At 33.3% G+C, this 18,424-nt stretch overlaps 1 protein-coding gene across 3 annotated transcripts; it reads left to right on the top strand.

Annotated features, from left to right (window-relative positions):
• The first annotated feature begins 4,309 nt into the window (after positions 1–4,309).
• On the top strand, positions 4,310–18,423 carry LOC117915402 (ATP-dependent DNA helicase 2 subunit KU70). Of its 3 annotated transcripts, XM_034830981.1 has the most exons (20): positions 4,314–4,503; positions 4,621–4,698; positions 5,581–5,697; positions 9,223–9,337; positions 10,800–10,905; positions 11,055–11,172; positions 11,274–11,357; positions 11,442–11,500; positions 12,105–12,238; positions 12,345–12,388; positions 13,443–13,516; positions 13,738–13,885; positions 14,386–14,466; positions 15,109–15,170; positions 15,974–16,034; positions 16,308–16,400; positions 16,483–16,603; positions 17,411–17,513; positions 17,656–17,836; positions 18,029–18,423. In XM_034830981.1, exons 1-20 carry the CDS (start codon positions 4,444–4,446, stop codon positions 18,140–18,142), a joined length of 1,953 nt encoding a protein of 650 aa, XP_034686872.1. In that variant the 5' UTR covers positions 4,314–4,443; the 3' UTR covers positions 18,143–18,423. The 3 variants fall into 3 exon arrangements, 2 of the variants coding, with proteins under 2 accessions (XP_034686872.1, XP_034686873.1); XR_004651381.1 differs by lacking the exon at positions 18,029–18,423 and having other exon boundaries at positions 4,310–4,503; positions 17,386–17,513; positions 17,656–17,722; XM_034830982.1 differs by lacking the exon at positions 14,386–14,466.
• Position 18,424: the final 1 nt, after the last annotated feature.

Here is an 18,424-nt window from a genome sequence, read left to right on the forward strand (position 1 = left end):
TTAAGTGTAGGTGGTTTTAGGAGTCTTCAAAAGCTTCCTACCCTCTATATAAGCCCATGAGAAGTCTCATTTGAATAGGTCGTGACGTAAGGCATACATACTAGCCCTCCCACTTGACACTTCCATACCATCTATCATCATCCCACTTGAGCCATCTATATCATTTAATGCTCCCCTACATGAGGCTTCTATGCTAGGTCATTACTTCCACCTAAGACCTTCACACAATATGTCCTCTCCAACTTAAGCCATAATATACATCATTAGATCCACCCTTAATTACTTGAGACTTTCGTACCATCCCTTTTACTTGTACTTGAGGCCACTATATGACTTACCATCTCAACATCCACTATACCTATTAAGATAGATATCACTGTCCCAAATACCATGGTAGCAAAGGTCATAACACCTTTACCTTTACTTGATGGGAAATCTCATGCTACACAACTTGATGTACACATACCTAGGGGACATTACGCACCACGTATATGTCAAGTTCTATCTTTGCTAATTCTATCTTTGTCGAACAACATAGGTAAATCCTATATCATAATATACATAGTTAGAGACCTTTCAAATTGATAGATGGATCCAACATATAGAATCATGTACTATAAATATTCCGAGAGAGAGAGAAAAATTCTATCATAAGGCACACATTGAGGATTTCTGCATTTTTTTTTATCTTACTACACAATATTCATCTATTTTTAGAAAAAACTATTACATATTTAAATGAAAATATATAAATTTTAAACTTACATACCATGGATATCATATGCAATGAATGATTAAAAAAAAACCTAGCTTAACTACATAATACAACATAGCTAATTCACACATTCATTAAATATTAAATAATCAAAGTGGTAATAAGAAGTATACAAATTGTTAATCTCAATGTCCTCTATATTTTCTTTGGAAATACAACTGTAACGACCCGCTTCCAACCATGTAGATATTGTCCGCTTTGAGCCTAAGAAGGCTCTCACGGCTTTAAAACCCGTCTACTTGGTTAAGAGGAACATCTATATATATAGCGCTAGGAACATTCTCCCCTATCCGATGTGGGACATCACAAACACCCCCCATGTAGACACAACGTCCTCATTGTGTCCCATGGGATTGGGGGTCAAACAAACAAATACCAGGCCAAACAAACCCCCACACCGGGGTCGAGGATCGGCTCTGATACCATTCTGTCACGACCCGCTTCTAACTATGTAGATATTGTCCGCTTTGGGCCCAAGAAGGCCCTCACGGCTTTAAAACGCGTCTACTTAGTTAAGAGGAGTCTCTACATATATAGCGCCAAGAACATTCTTCCCTATTCGATGTGGGACATCGCAACAACTCATAAGGTAGTGACCTTTTTGAATAAGCATTCAATTTTCATCTTTTCATATTTGCAAAATTGTTGTTATCCATTTTTGAAGGTTTTGTTTGATTTGATTTTAATATGATTTAAAATGTGTTTAACAGTAATTTTTCGAAGTGTTTTCAATATTTCTAATACTTGAAAGACAAAAATTTTCAAATATTAGAAATATTTCTTAGAATTACTTGTCAATTTAGAATTCTAATTTTACTATATTAAATAAATAAAAATAAAATATTTTATTTAAAAAAATTAATTTTAAAATAAATCAATTAAAAATAAATTTTGATTTAATATAATTCCTAGATATCAACTAAAATAGGATTTTTTTTTTTTAGAATTTTAATCAAATAACTAAAAATTTTAAAAATTTTGATTTAATAGAAAACATATTTTAGTATAAAATTATTTAATAGTAAATCTTTATTTGGTAAAAGGATAAATAATAGAGCTTCTAGCTATGAGAATTTATTTATTTTTAAAAATTATCTTTGACTATAAGAAATTACAATTCAAATATAATTTGTACCATAATAAAAATAATAGCAAATTATTAAAATATTGTAATAAGACCATATATATAAATAGAAATTTTATGTTATATCAAAACTTTTTTTTTTAACTAAATTGTATTTCTAATATTCCAAGGATATTATAGCCTAGTAAATTGTACAATTAATTCCATCATCAATAAATTACAACGTGACATGGGTAATTGTGATGATCCTAATTTTATATCAAAAACTAAAAGTGCATTTGACAGTGATTTTAGAAAGTATTTATAAAGTTTTTAATATTTAAATTTTTTTAAGTTTATTTGGTAATTGATTTCAATAACAGTTTTCTGTTATTCAGAAAAATATATTTGTCAATCAAAAATTGTTCTTGATGATAGAAAATAGGGAGAATTACCCAAAAGGGTGGGTTGGGCAAAACAATTACTAGAAAGGGATCTTTTAATAATTCTTGGGGAGGACTTTAATAGGCTTAATATACCAAAACTGCCCTTTAACTAAAAGTTTTAAAATTCAAAACATTTAAAGCACTTCACTTGATTTGTCAATACATTTATGGTACATGGGTCCCACATTTATTGTAATTATTGATATTTAAATTTTAAATAAAAATTTTGGGTTTAACCCTTACAATTATATATAATTTGTTATTTAAATTTACTATTTAAAACAAAAATACTTTTAAAAAATATTTTCAAAATATCATTTATTGTTTTTTTTTTACCTTTTTTTATTTTTATTCTAATTTTTAATTTTATGAAGAAAAAAATAAGTTTTATAATTATATAACAAAAATGATGATTTCTTTCATATATATATATTATAATTTTAAAATGATAAATTATGCTTTTGTATTAAATTTAAGGAAGATAAAATGTTTAATTTTTCATTCAGATTCTCTAAAAAGAATAAGAAAATGATAGAGAATGTTTAATCATTTTTTATTTTTATAATAAAATAATTAAAAAAATTATATGATTTTTTTTCCTTTGCATAGTGTTTTTTTTTTCATATAAATTTTTTTTCTCAATGCATCGAGTGGATGATGTTAATATATTTGATATGTTGAATATTAATAAGGTAAAAAAGGTGATTCTTAAGATTATTACTTTTATTATAAAATACAGGCACAACAAAAATATGTTATAATTACAATATAAATACATTTACATTACAATACATTACAATAAAACCTAATTAAGAAATTTATGAAATTTTTTATAAAAATGGTAATTTTGTATAATCATACCATATTTTACAACATACCTATATCATAAATAATTTCTGAAATAAAATGAAATACAAATTTGAATTCACGTAGTTTATATATATATACAAAAATTATTAAATAATTTTAAAACACTAAATAAATGTTGTTAATATATTAATACGATGTGTAAATACCAATAGGGTATGAATAAACATTTTTAGAATTATTACTTTTGTAATAAAATATAGGTACGATATAAATGCATTATACTTACAATATAAATACACTATCATTATAATATATTACAACATAATTTAATTTATTTTTATTTAATTTTTTCACATGCTATTACCCAATGAATAATTGTGAGTTATTCCATTTAATAGGTGTGTGTTAGTCAATTGGATATTTATATATTATTCAATTGATGAGTGCTCGTAAAAAATAATTATTCATTATATTATGATAACAAAGTTTTTAATTGTATGTTTTATATATAAAACGATATAATAACTTTAGGATATGGTTTTTTTTATGAGATATTAAAAATTATTTTTTTTACAAGGTTCTTTAAAAAATCTCAATTTTTTTGAAAAAAAAAAATAGCAAATTTTTAAACAGTCGATTGTTCAAAAGTGACAACAATTTTTTCAAATTCAGAAATATACCGTTATAAATAATATAGAAAACATATTCAAAGGTAAAATTGTCTTCTAAAAGAGTGAGCCTCGTAATTATTATTTTTTCCGGCTCACCCTTTTGGGTGATTCTCCCTAGAAAATATAGTATTTTCATATAACAGTTTTAGTTTTTTTTTTTATTAGTTTCATTTTTTTTCTAATAATTATTTTAAAAAGCGATTATAGAAACATGTAAAATGATTTAAAATAAGATAATAAATATAAAAAGTATTTTTAAAACATATTTAAAAATATTAAAAATGAGTAAAAAATATATAGGTTTTCAAACATATTTTTGTCTTATAAAATATTAAAAAATATTTTTAAAAAACGTTGTTAAAAACAATTTTTTATAATTGTTTTCCAAAATAATTACTACACTCAAACTTTATTTTTCAAGTACGAGATAAATTAAAAATATTTCCTAAAATTAGCCTCGCGTAAATGCCAATAAATTTCTTTCAAATTTAATTTTGACATTTTCCAAAATTAATTTCGAATGAGCTTGTTGAAGAAGCAACTTCCACTAGGGGGCATTTTGGTGTGGACCAGTCAGACAAATCCTATTTGGAATTCTTCTTAGAGAAGGCAAAGAGTGAATACTCGCGGGAAAGCTCTTCTTCTCTCTCTAATTCGAAAGCAAACAAGTATCTGAAGATGGATTTGGACCCAGATGATATTTTCAAGGACGACGAAGACGACCCAGATAATGACCTGGTTGGTTTTTTTGTTCATCTGTCCCCAACAAGCTTTTTAACCTTACAACTTCCAAATGCATTTCAATTTTTTGTATGGGACTTTGGGTGAGTGTCTGAATCTTGAATTCTTGTTTAGGAAAGAGCATCGACCAAAGAGTTTGTGGTTTATCTTGTGGATGCTTCGCCCAAAATGTTCAGCACCACTTTTCAAGGGGTAAGTTTCTTTTAGCTGCATTCACTTGGATTTTGCTGTGTACTTTGTTTGTTTACCTGGAAAATGTTTCAAGGAAGTGTTTTAGATCAGAGTTTGGGACTGGTCAGATTATTGATAAATGAAATGAAAAAAAAAAAGAAAAAGAAAAAGAAAAAGAAAGAAGAGTGAGAGAAGGTGTGGGAGGGAAAATGCTTGAAGGGTTTATAAGCGAACCAAAAATATGTATCGAACTAACAGGCATTACATAATCATGAAACATCTTAATGTTGCAGGGGTTCTATTTGAGGAATGTGAGGTGTTTACTGTTAGCTTGTGCATGTTATGTAGTTGGTGAAGTGTCACTTAGTCACTTCTAGGAGAAATGGATTGTGCATGTTACATATTTGATGCAATGCCTCTTAGTCCTTTCTAGGAAAGCCTATTATTTGTTGCAAAATGATACTTGTTTAATTTTCTTTCTTCTCTATCAAACAACTTTCTACCCCATGCAAAATAGTTCAAGCAAGCTCCTAGGTCAATGCATGCAAATAGCTTATGAAATCTGAGGATGATTGAATCTGTTTGATCTATCTATTTGATATAATGTTATTCAGTCTAATTTGTCATCTGGTTGTTGCACTGGAGCTTCTGTACTAATGGAAGACATGCTACATCACCGTGCATAAAAAGGTTGACTGTTAGTTGCTTTGATTTGCTTGCCATTTGATTAATTGGTCAAAATGCTTTGGCTAAATAAGAAAAACAGAAGAAGATACTCTCCTGGTTGGCTTTTTAGTTGAATAAATCCATGTCAATGTGCTCCTTTAGGGAGAAGTATTCAGATGTTTTATAACTTCATGGACGAAATGTGGATGACGTATCTTTATTTTTCAATATTTTCAGGAAGATCAGAAGGATGAAACTCCTTTTCATGCTGCCGTTAGCTGTATTTCCCAGTCACTGAAGACTCAAATCATCAATAACTCTAATGATGAAGTAGCAATATGCTTCTTCAACACTGTAAGCTGGTGATCTTGTGATGAATTGAAATGTTTATTTGCCTGGATTCATTCAACAAGATGCTTTACTGATGTCTTTTCAAAATATGGTTATCTAGCTTTTCCTTTTCTTCCTTTTGGTTTTTGTTTAAATGACTTGTGCTTCCTTTCTTGAATCCTACAATGTTGTGTTAAGTGATGATTTATGTGAAGTCTCTAAATTTGCAATTTCAATGGCTGAAGCACAAGCTATACCTTGCTTGCTTTTTCCATTTCATTCTTCACTTACTTGAAAGCATTCAGGGATCTCAATCCATGAATTATGTTCACTTAGATATGGCTCTCCTAGTTTGATAGTCCATTCATCATCTAATTCCATATGCAAGAGCTAAAATGAATTCTAACTCTCCCTCTTTATTTGCATTGGCTGAAAGTTGATATTACGCTTCACAAAGACTAACAGCTTTACTATTGTTGCTCTAAGAGGTTTCTTTTTCTGGAATGCAAATGATCTAAAGTAATCTGATTTCATCACATCTCATGGTGCTACAGAAAAGACAGAGTGCCAGTATAGTTAGCCTTGGAAACCCATTCATATACTACCATAATTTTCTGTCCACAATGCTAAAGAACACATTGATAGTTAAGTCCAAAGCATGTAATAAGTTAAAGTTATAGTACACAATTCATGAATTGACAGTTTGTGAGATATACTGGGTTTCTTCTTACCTGTTGTGACAGTAATCATATTAATACCAAGCATGCCTTTGGCTGTATGAAACCTGTCTGCTTAGGCATTTGTCTTAAGCCTCTTTCAATAGATGGTCAAATCCTTATAATAGCCTTGTACAATCCTAATTCAATTTCAGTATCTGGGTTGGTGTTGGGATCATAGTAAAAACAAAGAGGAAAAAGCAAACTAAATCAATTTTGAGCTTCAAAACTCAAATTGGTATAAAATTAAAGTTATGAGAAGGAATAAACTTCAGTATGTTATGTGCCGGAGGCCAGGCAGTTTAGTGATCATCCCATGAAGATGCTAGTCATGGGCAAGATTCTATTGATGAGGAAGGGGACTTGCAAGTTGTTTTATGTTCCATTAATATGTAGCTAGATGTTGTGTAAATCCTGCTGGGATGATGATGAAGCTGTGAAGTGGGAGGTTTAGAACAGGAGGATGTAATGGATTGATCCTTAGTAGGATTTTGAGATTTGGTAATTCTTGGGTTTCTCTTCTAAGCAGGAGATGAAGTTATGAGAGCTTCTAAGGCCATTGGAAAAAAAGAGTCACAAAGAGGGAATTTTGCAAAAGGGATGAGGTTTAGCTCTAAGAAAGGAAGGCAATTGAGAAAGTTATGTCATTGTTTAACTATGAGGGAAGGTAAACTAGGAGTAGTAGGGGTAGAGAGAGAATTTTAAGGGGGAGGGGGCATATGGTCTTATGGAGCTATATGTCACAAGATGCTTCAAATGACCCTCCCCATGGGCTTATATAGGAGGTGGGAGGCTTCTAGAGACCCCTGGAGGCATCTACACTTAGCTACAAATTGGAAGAGTATGGAAGCTTCTAGAGAGGGCTAGAGATGTCCACACATCTCTACACTTGGCTAGGAGAGCATTGGAATAGTGTGGGGTGGTTCTAGAATCTTCCAAAGTCATCTTGTACATACCCTTGTACATAGACTAGTGTAGGAGCTTCTAGATTATTCTTGAATTGTAAGGAACCCTCCAAGGTTCCAGAGAATTCCATTGGTGCCTATAAATAGGTGAGACCCTCATTTGGCCAAGACACCACCCAAAAACCACCCAAATCACTTCCTAATCAAGCAAGTGAGTTCCCAAAAGCGCTTGTAAAGCTTCCTTTGAGCAATAAAAGTTTCCATTTTTCAAAAGTTGCCTACTACGTCTTCTAAAGCTTGCGAGTTGTGAGCATCTTAGCCTAATAAGCTAAGCATTGGGAGTAAGGCCGACTTAGCAAGATCAAGTGTCTTGACTTGTTTAAGTGCCGCACGAGCTTAGGAAAAGACTAAGTCCGTGACATATATGTCTTATCTTGGAATGTTGAAGAGCGAACCAATGCTTCAGGGATGGACAGGTCAAGGTGGTTTGCTTTCAGGAGAATAAAATGTAAGTACGTGTTTATAGAGGGTGTGAATTTGGGAATCTACCTATTTTTTTTTTATTGGGAATTATTAGGAACTTGTGTGTCTGTGGATGGTGTCATTTTGGCATGGGAAAAGGGTGATGGTTGGGTTGGGGAATAAAGGTGGCTGCCTACTAAGTATAATGCAAATTCAGAGTAGTAGATGATGGTTTTGGAGCTGTGTTTATAAAGGTCAATTGGTTAGTGGATGGGAGGGGAAAAGGAGATTTTTGGGAGGAACCTTGGTGGTTAGTCTATGATTCAATTTCTTTCGTTCTTTCTTTCTATCTTTATTTTTTTTTTAAATATACATAGTTTGATTTTGTGGGTGGGGGTTGAGGGAAGGGTAGGAGGAGATCATTGAGTATTGGGAGGGTTAATATGGTTCAGTTCCTCTTTGCAAGTCTAAGTTGCAATAGAATCTCAGCCAAGATGGGAAGGATTTCTTTGGTTTTTCTTAGCAGTATTTCTTATGGAATGAGGAGCACATAGGTCAACAACCAGGAAAGCTAGTATGTCTTCTTGGGTGTGCTTCATTTTTATTCTTTTCTCTCTACTTAGGTCTTCCTTTTAGGACCCCCTAAAGCTCTATAGTGTGGGATTTTTTGTTGGAGAGGAGAAGAGGCTGGCTATGTGTTAAAGGCAGGATCTCTTGAAGAGGGAACTAACTTTGATTGAAAAGTATGTTTCATGTCTCTTCTAGGCTTTCAGGACCAGTAATTTAGAATAATTCAAGGAGGCTTTTCTTCTTCTTCTTGGTGGGGTAGGCTGGGAGATGAAAAGAAGATGCACCTAATTTATTGGAAGATGACTTGTGAGCCTATAGAAAAAGGTGTGTTGGGTTGCCAAAGGATGAAGAAAGGGAATAGGGTCTTACTATGCAAATGGTTGAAGAGATTTGCTATGGAAAAGGATAGTTAAAGGAGATGACATTGAGGAACTATAGAATGAGTGTGGTGGATTGTGGTTCAGAATAGTTATGGAATCTTCTGCTGTGGGGATGTGGAAGGGGACAAGTAAAGGTTGGGTGGAGTTGTTCACACACCAAAAAGTGCAGAATGGATGGCAAGTTCATTTCTGGGATAATGATTGGTGCAAAGAGGAAACCTTGAGAGTGAGGGTGGCAGATTACTAGGCATGGGGGGGAAGGTATGGCCAGTGAAATTTGACCTTTGTCTCTATGTTCAAGATTGAGAAATAGAGGAAGTGCTCTCTTTTATGAAATTTCTGCTAAATAGCCTGTGCAGCTTTTGTTCAGTTTGCTTGTGAGACAAGGATTATGTGTAGGTTACTTTTGAAGTTCTTGAATATGGATTTCAGTGATCAAGCTTTAAAACTATATTCTATTTGTTATTTTGTTCAATCCCAAATAGAACCAATCCTTACTCTCTGTTTTGTTTGCAGAGGGAAAAGAAGAATTTGCAGGACTTGAATGGAGTTTTTGTATTTAATGTTGCTGAAAGGGAGTACTTGGACAGGCCTACTGCTAGGCTAATAAAAGAATTTGATCGTATAGAAGGTAAGCTTGGGTGCTTGGGGTTGTTTTTTTTCTTTTTTCTTTTTTAGCAATTTCTGTTTTATGGTGATATTTGCTGAATCTTTAATCACAGTAAGCATTTTTTGTTTATGCAGGACTCTCCTACTTTTTAAAATTATACTATTTGGTGAATTTTACATGCTCATGTTTTTAAACTCACATAAAGCTTAATGTATTTTTTCCACTCCTGGGGATATTAAGTTCCATTCAAGATTAACATTGACCATTTTACTGCTACTCAGTGCTTTGAAATCATAAGACAACTTCTATCTATTTCTTTATCAGATAAGAAAATATCTTGAATGAGTTTGTCGACATTTGTTTGTTATGTTTCTGTCAAATCTTCCTTTTAAGAAGAATTGCTTTATGGCATAGTGGTTTCAAATTTACAAATGATAATGTCATTCTGACTTCATAGTTCATCCTTCTACAGCAGTCATAGATAGGGTAATTGTTGTAACAGTTATATCCTAGTGTTATCTCCATGAGGGAGTTTATTTATGGGATCAGGCATGCATGAATCTATGAACTTTAAGCTGGGTTGTAATTGTTTTTGGATCATAGATGACATTTGGAGGATGCAAATCATCAAAGATTGGTTGTTCAAAAATGTGTCTGATCCAATTCATTCACAATATGCAAACCCTATTTCTCCCTTTTCAATATTCATCATTCGACCAACAATGAAAATTCAATCACTTGAGTTTCCAGGTTCAAGTCTCAATGGGGACAAAAATTGACCTATCCGGGAAAAAAATTCAATCACCTAATTTACATAGGTTAATACATATGCATGTGTAATCTTAGCTAAAAATTGCCTCAAAATTGAGCCAGAAGAATAAACTGGATAGACACGCAAAAAAAAAATGAAAGAACATTTTTAAGTATACAAGTCACTGAAAAATCAGGACAGAAAAAGTTATCAAGCACACAAATAGCACATCCAGAAGTGGAGAATTAATGAAAATGGCACCCAAAAAAAAATCATTGTTTTGACAACGAAAGGAAGAACTCCTGTCAATGAAGGTCATAAAAAACCTAAGTACAAAGAGAGAACAGCAGTAAGTGGTGGAACTGCCTCCACTGGTGAATAAAGATACACATGATTGATATCCTAATGATACACAAGAGGAAAAAATCACTACTCTACTGTGCAAACCCTTGGGATTGGTAAAATGATACAAACTCTCTCTGGTATAGAATTGCTAGTTGTTCAAAATATTATTTTGGTAAACAGGTTGACATAGGCATGAAATCTTTGGAAAACCAAGTAAACTGTAATTTGAGCAAGGTGGGACTTAAAGGGGCAATTATGGTCTTAGGAATCTATGAATTAGTATTATCAAAGAGTGAAGGAGAAAAATTATTGTTTATTAATGCCTTATTTGTGAAGGATGCTTATTGAATGAAATTGTTGCCTCATAAGTAAACTGTTGCCATGCAGAATTGTTCATAAAAGAAATTGGGAGTCAGTATGGTATCATGTCTGGATCTCGCGAAAATTCTCTTTACAATGCTCTCTGGGCGGCACAAGCGTTGCTGCGTAAAGGGTGATGCTACATTTATTTTTCTTTCATTCCCTGCTTGGTTCTTTCTCTTTTCCATTTTTTTCTTTCTTACTTTAAAAAAATGACTTCCTCTTGTATCCTAAGACACATATATATGGCCTTTTGCATAAATTGGCAATGAAATATTTCAGGTCTGCAAAGACAGCTGATAAGCGAATACTCTTGTTTACGAATGAAGACGACCCTTTTGGGAGTATCACAGGGGCAACAAAAATGGATATGACAAGAACCACGTTGCAACGGGCTAAAGTACTGATTAATTTATGCATTAGTTGCACATACTTAATAATTCCATGCCTTCTTGTATAAGGAAATTTCATTTTTTAGATGGAGCCACTTCAATTTTTCAGGATGCACAAGATCTTGGCATCTCAATTGAACTCCTCCCCTTGAGTTGCCCTGACGAGGAATTTAATGTTTCTGCTTTTTATGCTGTACGTCCATCATGTCTGAAAACCTTTTATTATTGATTAGATTAATTTGCACCAGTAAACCACTTTCACATGTCTGTCTTTTAGGATTTAATAGGATTGGAAGGTGATGACCTTGCTCTATTTATGCCCTCAGTAGGGGACAAGTAAGTGTTTCTTTCTAAATTTTCTCTTAAGATATTTCACTTTGTGACTAAAAGGACCATTGTTTGCGTTTTATGTTTTTTTTTAACAGGCAAATCAGAGTTTATATGCATTGCAAACATTTGTTCCTTTTGACAAATTTTTCATTTTTATATCAATGAAGTAACTTGATGTGAAAAACCACCTTATCAGATTCAGTATGCTTTGATGGTTATGGTTAAGTATCTTCCAGGCATGGACCAATATTCCCGATCATTTTCAGGTTGAAATTTCATGTTCAATGCTAAATGGGTGTTTGAATGCTATATGTAACAGCCTGAATTTGGGAATGCTGTCTTGCCTGCTGGCATGCAAGAAAAGCTAACATATCACTAGGGTATAGAAGTTCAACCAAGATGTAAATATCTGGCTTTTTACATAAACTGTAACCTTGAGTTCATGAGTTAATGACAACATCAGCACAGATAGAAAATGAAATTCTTGTCTATCCTCTACTTGACCTGAAGTTTCCCTAGCATGCAACTTGGATTATGACCTCTGAGTCTTTGACCAGATTCTAAACTCAAGTGACAGTAGTTTCTGAAATTATAAGTTTTCCAATTTCAGATTGACAGACATGAAAAATCAGCTGAGAAAGCGTATGTTTAAGAAGCGTGTGGTTAGAAGAATCACATTTTCAATTGTCAAAGGCTTATCTATTGAACTAAATACATATGCTTTGATCCGTCCGACTGTTCCTGGTATATCTCACCATTTGCTTGCCAAGTTTCAGTTATTCACTACAAGCCATCTTCTTGCATCTTTTGTATGTTGTTAAATATTTGTTTCCATGATTTCTTTTCATAGGGACAATTACCTGGCTTGACTCTATCACCAACCTTCCTTTAAAGGTACCGCTGCTTTGTGACATTATATGTCTTCTATCCTGTGTATACATGCATATGGTTAAAACTTTTTATATGGTATTAGTACTCAATAGGGTGTTTGGTTTGCTGATATCTAAGCTTGGGAATGGGAATGCTATGGATGTAGATCTTCCGGTTCCCTCATTTGACTATTATCAGAATTTTGAGACCCCCTGCCCAAAGTTCATGTGCATTTTAACGTTTGATTACCCTCTAAAAGTTAGATTATTATAAATGAGGGTATTTGAAATGGACACACTTGTCCTCTTTCTTTTCTTTTTTTATTTTCCTAAGAATGAGAATAAAAATACCAAAGCAGCTATAGGTAAGAGATGTCACACCCAATCTGGGAGGATATGGTATTCCAGGAAATTAAAGTTGTCAAGGTTACGTGTTTCCCAGACTGGATCACTTTATATCTAAGAATGAGATACTCATTACCTAGTCAAAATACACGTCAAACAAACACAGCCTCAGGGTATTGCAGACTAATGATGGCAATTTATAAGTTTATGTAGGTTTGGCAGTGATATTCAGTATTTTGCTTTTAAAGGCCCATATTATCCATCAGTTTGATGCTTCTGTAGTTTTGGAAAAAGTGGTTCACATAGGAATTATTTTTTGTTATGGTCACAGTATACCTTTCCAGCCAAATGATTCTCAAAGTGGCTGGCAAATCATAGCACCAGATCAATTGTCTCTAAGTTTACCCTGGAAAGAAAAAAGTAGCGTTGGAATATCTTTTGGAGCTATCTCAAAAAGGCTAAACTAGAGAGAATAGCTTTTGACAAAGCTCAGATGGTTATTTTTTTCCCATTTCTAATATTTTTTTAAGACCTTGGCATTGCATTGCAATATTAATGTATTATTTATAGATGAAGTTAATGATACATATTTGCTCTGGTTGATTCCTACTTATCAAACTAATTCTGAATTGGTGCTTCATTCATTGTTCCAGAAAATTTATTGTTTTAGATAGGGTTCGCATGCTGCAAGAACTGGTTGTAACTTAAACTTCTGCAATATTCACTTGATGCAGACAGAGAGATCTTTCATCTGTGCAGATACTGGGGCTTTGGTTCAACCAACTAAACGTTTTCATCCTTATAAAAAGTAAATTTATTTTCTTTGTAATGCTCCTTTTTAGTTCTCTTAATTGATTTAAAATATTCCCTTTTTTTAAGAAATCCTTCACCAGTTTGTCTTTGCAATATTCCCTTTTTAGTTCTTATATGTATATAGAAATCTTCAGTATTTATAAATTTAACTATTGACATTGTATTGTTTTTTTTTTTTTTTTAAATTGAGCTTGCTCTTTTTCATTTGCTTTTCAGTAAAAATGTTAAGTTTACAACAGAAGAGCTATCAGAAGTGAAAAGAATTTCAACTGGACATCTTCGCCTTCTAGGATTCAAACCTTTGAGTTGCTTAAAAGATTACCACAACTTGAGGCCATCAACATTCGTTTTTCCTACTGACAAGGTTACTCTGACTTGCTTTTGTTTTGCTTCTTGTTTTCATTCTACTTTTTTCCCCCTTTCAAGGATCTATCACAATATTGAGTTGCTAAGGTATTTGCTGATGGCTTGATGTGATCATTTAATTTAGTGACCAAGTGATAACACTTCTTATATTTATTTTCTCACAAGTTGATGTGATACATATTAATTTGTCTCTGTCTGTCTGTCTATTTATGTGTTTGTGTAATAAAGATAACAAAAAGGCATATGGATCCCCACCTTTAAACATGAAATTCAGCTGCAGTTGCTTAAATTCATATCCTTTGTCAGGCAAGCATTTGTACAGGTGACTCATTTTAAGCCTGATGCTTCATTGGGAACAGTTCTCGAGTGAATAAAATATTTTGACTTCTGTGATGCTTCTATTACTCCAGTGAATGCAAGTTTGTAACTTTTGTTTCTTTTCAAGAACATCTCTCTCCAACAACACGAATAATTTCTCCTTTCACAATATTTAACAAGAGAGCAGATGAGGATCCAATTTGCCCCCGGGACATGAAAATCAGCATCCAAGATCCATTGATGACACTGGAAAGTGTCAAGGTAAATGCTCAGTGTATTCTAAAGAAGCTAAAGGACTCTGCAGAAAAAGAGCCCATAGATTTGAAGTGGATAAAAAATAAGATCTCCCTCTAACATAAACTAATCTGGTGTAATCTTGTCAACCTCACTGATATTTTGGGATGTGCCATGCTTCTCATTTTCCAAGATATCAAGTTAGTTTTGGCATGAAGGCTGTCCCATCCAAATTATATTTACCATTTTAGTTTTTATCAAAAGAAATAAATGGTTATGGATCAGATGGCTCCATACAGTCATAATCCACATAACATCTATAGAAGAGTGGGGGAAGGTTGAAAATGGACTGGTGTAAAGTTCTGAGTGGTTACAAGGTAGCAGTGTTTATGCAACATCTTTTCTTGTTACATAAAAAATTTCCCAGGTTGTTTAATGTTGATTATATGTGGCACTTCTTTGTGTTCCACCACTTAATGGTGAAAAATAATTATATCTACCTTTTCCAAATTTTTCATACATTGGCAGCTCAGTAAGTATTATTGTACTTAGGACAACACCTTGGCAACCAACAACAGCAACCTCACTGAGATAGTTTGTCTTACTATTTTTACATATATTTTAATATTTTCCAGAGCTAACTCTTCTTTTGTTTGTTATTCAATGCAGGAAGTGGTTGGTAGTACTTGCATTTTTATTGCCCTCCATAGATCCATGTTAAGGCTTAAACGGTTGGTAGTCTACATGTGTATTCTCATGTGCTAGTATATTACTCAGGCTTATCCACTGCATTAACATATGTCATGTTTATTCCCACGCCTTATACTTCAGTTGTGGAAGAGTTTCATCATCATGATAACCATGTGTTGTTCGTTTCAATTTTCAGGTGTTCTTTGTACAGAGAATAGTTGTTTTGCACTATAACTTTTCTACTTAGTTGATGCCTGGTTAAAATTCTAAAACACAGTGCCTTTAATTTTCTTTTTTTTTTTTCTTTCCATCAATTGACCAGAGGGATAAAACTGAAGATTAAAAGTGATAAAATCCATGTTTCTGATTAAAAAAGAAAAAAAGTGATAAAATCAAGAGGTGATGTACTCCATCCCTCGTGCTTTTCAATTATGTTTTTTTTTTTTTTTTTCCAAAAACAACTCCTTGCAGATTTTCTTTTGTCTTTCTGTTTATTTTTATTTTTCTGTCTCTTTTCTACAACATATTTTTAGCCATCATGTTCACTTACACCAGCATAAGTGCTAGAGCTCATGCTTATTTTTCTTTTTTGCCTGGCCTACTGTTTGACTACACGTATTATTACAATTATTTTTTATTCTTAACTTCTCAAACATGTTTCATGCTGGATGGCATTTGAAGCTAGTATCCATGACAATTCTGAAAGATTGTCTGGATGCACTATAATTAGCAATTAGCCTGTTGCTTGTGCATCCTGTTCTTTCTTGGAGGTACATTACATACTGCTGCTTACTTTGAAATAGTATATCATAGTTATAATTTTGAGATTTCCATGTTTCTTCAGCTTTGCAGTTGCATTTTATGGCAGTTCAGCTCACCCTCAATTGGTTGCCCTTGTTGCACAAGTAAGATGCCAACTTTAGTCAGAACTGGTGAAAAAAGTGGTGATATGCTAAAAATTCTAGAATTCATCAGTGTATTGAAATTATATAAAATCTTCTATCCACTCATTTATCTGAAATCAGCATCAACCAATAATGATGGGGTACAAAGGATGAAATGATGTGGTTTAGTCAATCTGAAAGTCCTAGTAAAATTGTAATTGTTATTTTCACGTTTTTAAGTTATTCTTTACATTTTGCACTTATGATAAAACTCTAATTTTGATGAAACTGCAGGATGAGATCATTGCTGGTGGTGTTCAGGTTGAGCCAGCAGGCATGCATATGATATATCTTCCATATTCTGATGATATCAGACACATCGAAGAGGCAAGAGAGAACTTTGAGTTGGTTAAAGATACTCTTCAGTAAGACTGAGTTTATAACTAAGGAGTTCAATTACATTTTGCAGCTTCATTCGGATATAACTGTCCCAACACCTCGAGCAACTGATGATCAAATAAAAAAGGCCACTGCTTTAATGAGGCGCATAGACTTGAAGGATTTTTCAGTATGCCAATTTGCCAATCCAGGTAAAATCATCATATTCTGCATTGCTAATTGTAGCTTAAAAATAAGATGGTTTCTTTGCATATGGTGTGCGATTCTCTTGTGATGGCTGTTTACTGTGTATCTAACTTATCTGCCTACTTCTGAAGTTCTCTAGAAACAAAAATTGTACCAAAAAAATAAGAAAACAAACAAAAAAAAGGGTGGCTTTTTTTGGTCTGTAAATTTTTTTTATCCCTAGGGAAGATCTCTGCAATGGTAAATTATACGACTTTTGAGAGTGTCTATTTTGCAGTTAGAAGTCTCACTTCTTGCAAAACTACCATTGAAACTCACCTGTAGACCCCATTTTCTGGATAACAAAAAAAATAGGTTTGTAATTTTGAATTTGCCTATTGACATAAACCTTATGGAAATCTCAGTGTGGATAAGTTATTATACATTACAACATTTTTATTAATTTTTGAATGATGAAACATGATAATTTATCCACTTGCAGATATAGTATGCTACCTTCATCTTGGTCAATTCTGAAACCACATCATTCTCTTTAACTCTGGACCACAAAGAACAATTGATTGATCTGAGAAACTCAAGGGTTGATTCTGTCATACTGTCAACATCCCTTGATATATTGATCTTCACAATACTCTAGGATTTGTTAATACACTCACTTGTACTCAAGCTTCAGTCTTTGGAATTGATGTCCTTGCGGATTTAATGAATATAATGATTTTTGTTTAAATGAAATGGGAAATGGAATGCCGGGTTGATTTCTATCTGAATTTTCGCTTCTGATTCTCAGTATGTAACAGAGTAACTTCCTGCAGCCTTGCAGAGACATTATGCAGTGCTACAGGCTCTAGCCCTGGAAGAAGATGAGATGCCTGAAATCAAAGACGAAACTCTTCCAGATGAGGAAGGGATGGCTAGGTAAATGGAAGCATCTCTACTTGCCACATCTTTTCTATCCACCACTCTTTTTGCTTTTGTCCACTGCCCTTGATTTTTGAAGAAATTTTGTTTTTATGGATTTCCAAGTTGAAGCAATGTCCATTATGTGTGTGGCCTATAGACCAGGAGTTGTCAATGCATTGGAAGAATTCAAGAACTCTGTCTACGGGGAAAACTACAATGAAGAAGATGAAGGTCATGGAAAAGAAAGTGATGCCTCCAAAAAACGAAAAGCTGTTGCTGAAAATGCTGTTAAGGAATCAGCAAACTATGACTGGGCTGACCTTGCAGACAATGGAAAGGTAAAATGCAATGTGCTTGTTTTTTGTGTTGCAATTTGGTATTGAATTTTGTCGCTTGAGTGAAGTGAAACAAATTGAACCAAATTGAGATTTAGTGGTACAGCCACACTGAATTGGGATTAAAATAAAATCCAAAAATCAGCTTAAGTTTGATGTTATCTGGATGGTGTATAATTCATGTATGTTTTGCAGTTGAAAGATTTGACGACAGTGGAGTTGAAGTACTACCTGACGGCGCATAACCTTGCAGTTGGTGGAAAGAAAGAAGTTTTGATCAGCAGGATCTTAACTCACATGGGAAAATGAGGTGCTGCTTTCAGGCTGATCAATTTTGCCCCCAGCAGAGAGTAAGCTTTTGGTGAACAAGGGGAGAAAACAAAACCCACTAGTTTTGCTTGTACTTTAGCTCAACCTTTGCATTTTGGGTTTTGGAATCATGTTTCTGAGAATTCACAGGGTTCTTCCTGGTGATGATAGCAAAATTAGCAATTGATTTGGAATTATGTTGTATGGAATTCCAAATCACAAAACTGTTCATCAAATTCAGTTCCTAAAAAGGGTGGAAGACCTAATTTTATGGTTCAAAAT

Source organism: Vitis riparia, chromosome 5 (assembly GCF_004353265.1).
Source record: "Vitis riparia cultivar Riparia Gloire de Montpellier isolate 1030 chromosome 5, EGFV_Vit.rip_1.0, whole genome shotgun sequence".
Classification (NCBI taxonomy): Eukaryota; Viridiplantae; Streptophyta; class Magnoliopsida; order Vitales; family Vitaceae; genus Vitis; species Vitis riparia.

Bases quoted from the DNA above. Each gene is read 5' to 3' on its own strand.
- LOC117915402 (XM_034830981.1), top strand. From the start codon at position 4,444: ATGGATTTGGACCCAGATGATATTTTCAAGGACGACGAAGACGACCCA. The intron at 9,338-10,799 runs GTAAGCTTGGGT...GTTGCCATGCAG, and splicing joins AGAATTTGATCGTATAGAAG to AATTGTTCATAAAAGAAATT. The intron at 11,501-12,104 runs GTAAGTGTTTCT...TTCCAATTTCAG, and splicing joins ATGCCCTCAGTAGGGGACAA to ATTGACAGACATGAAAAATC.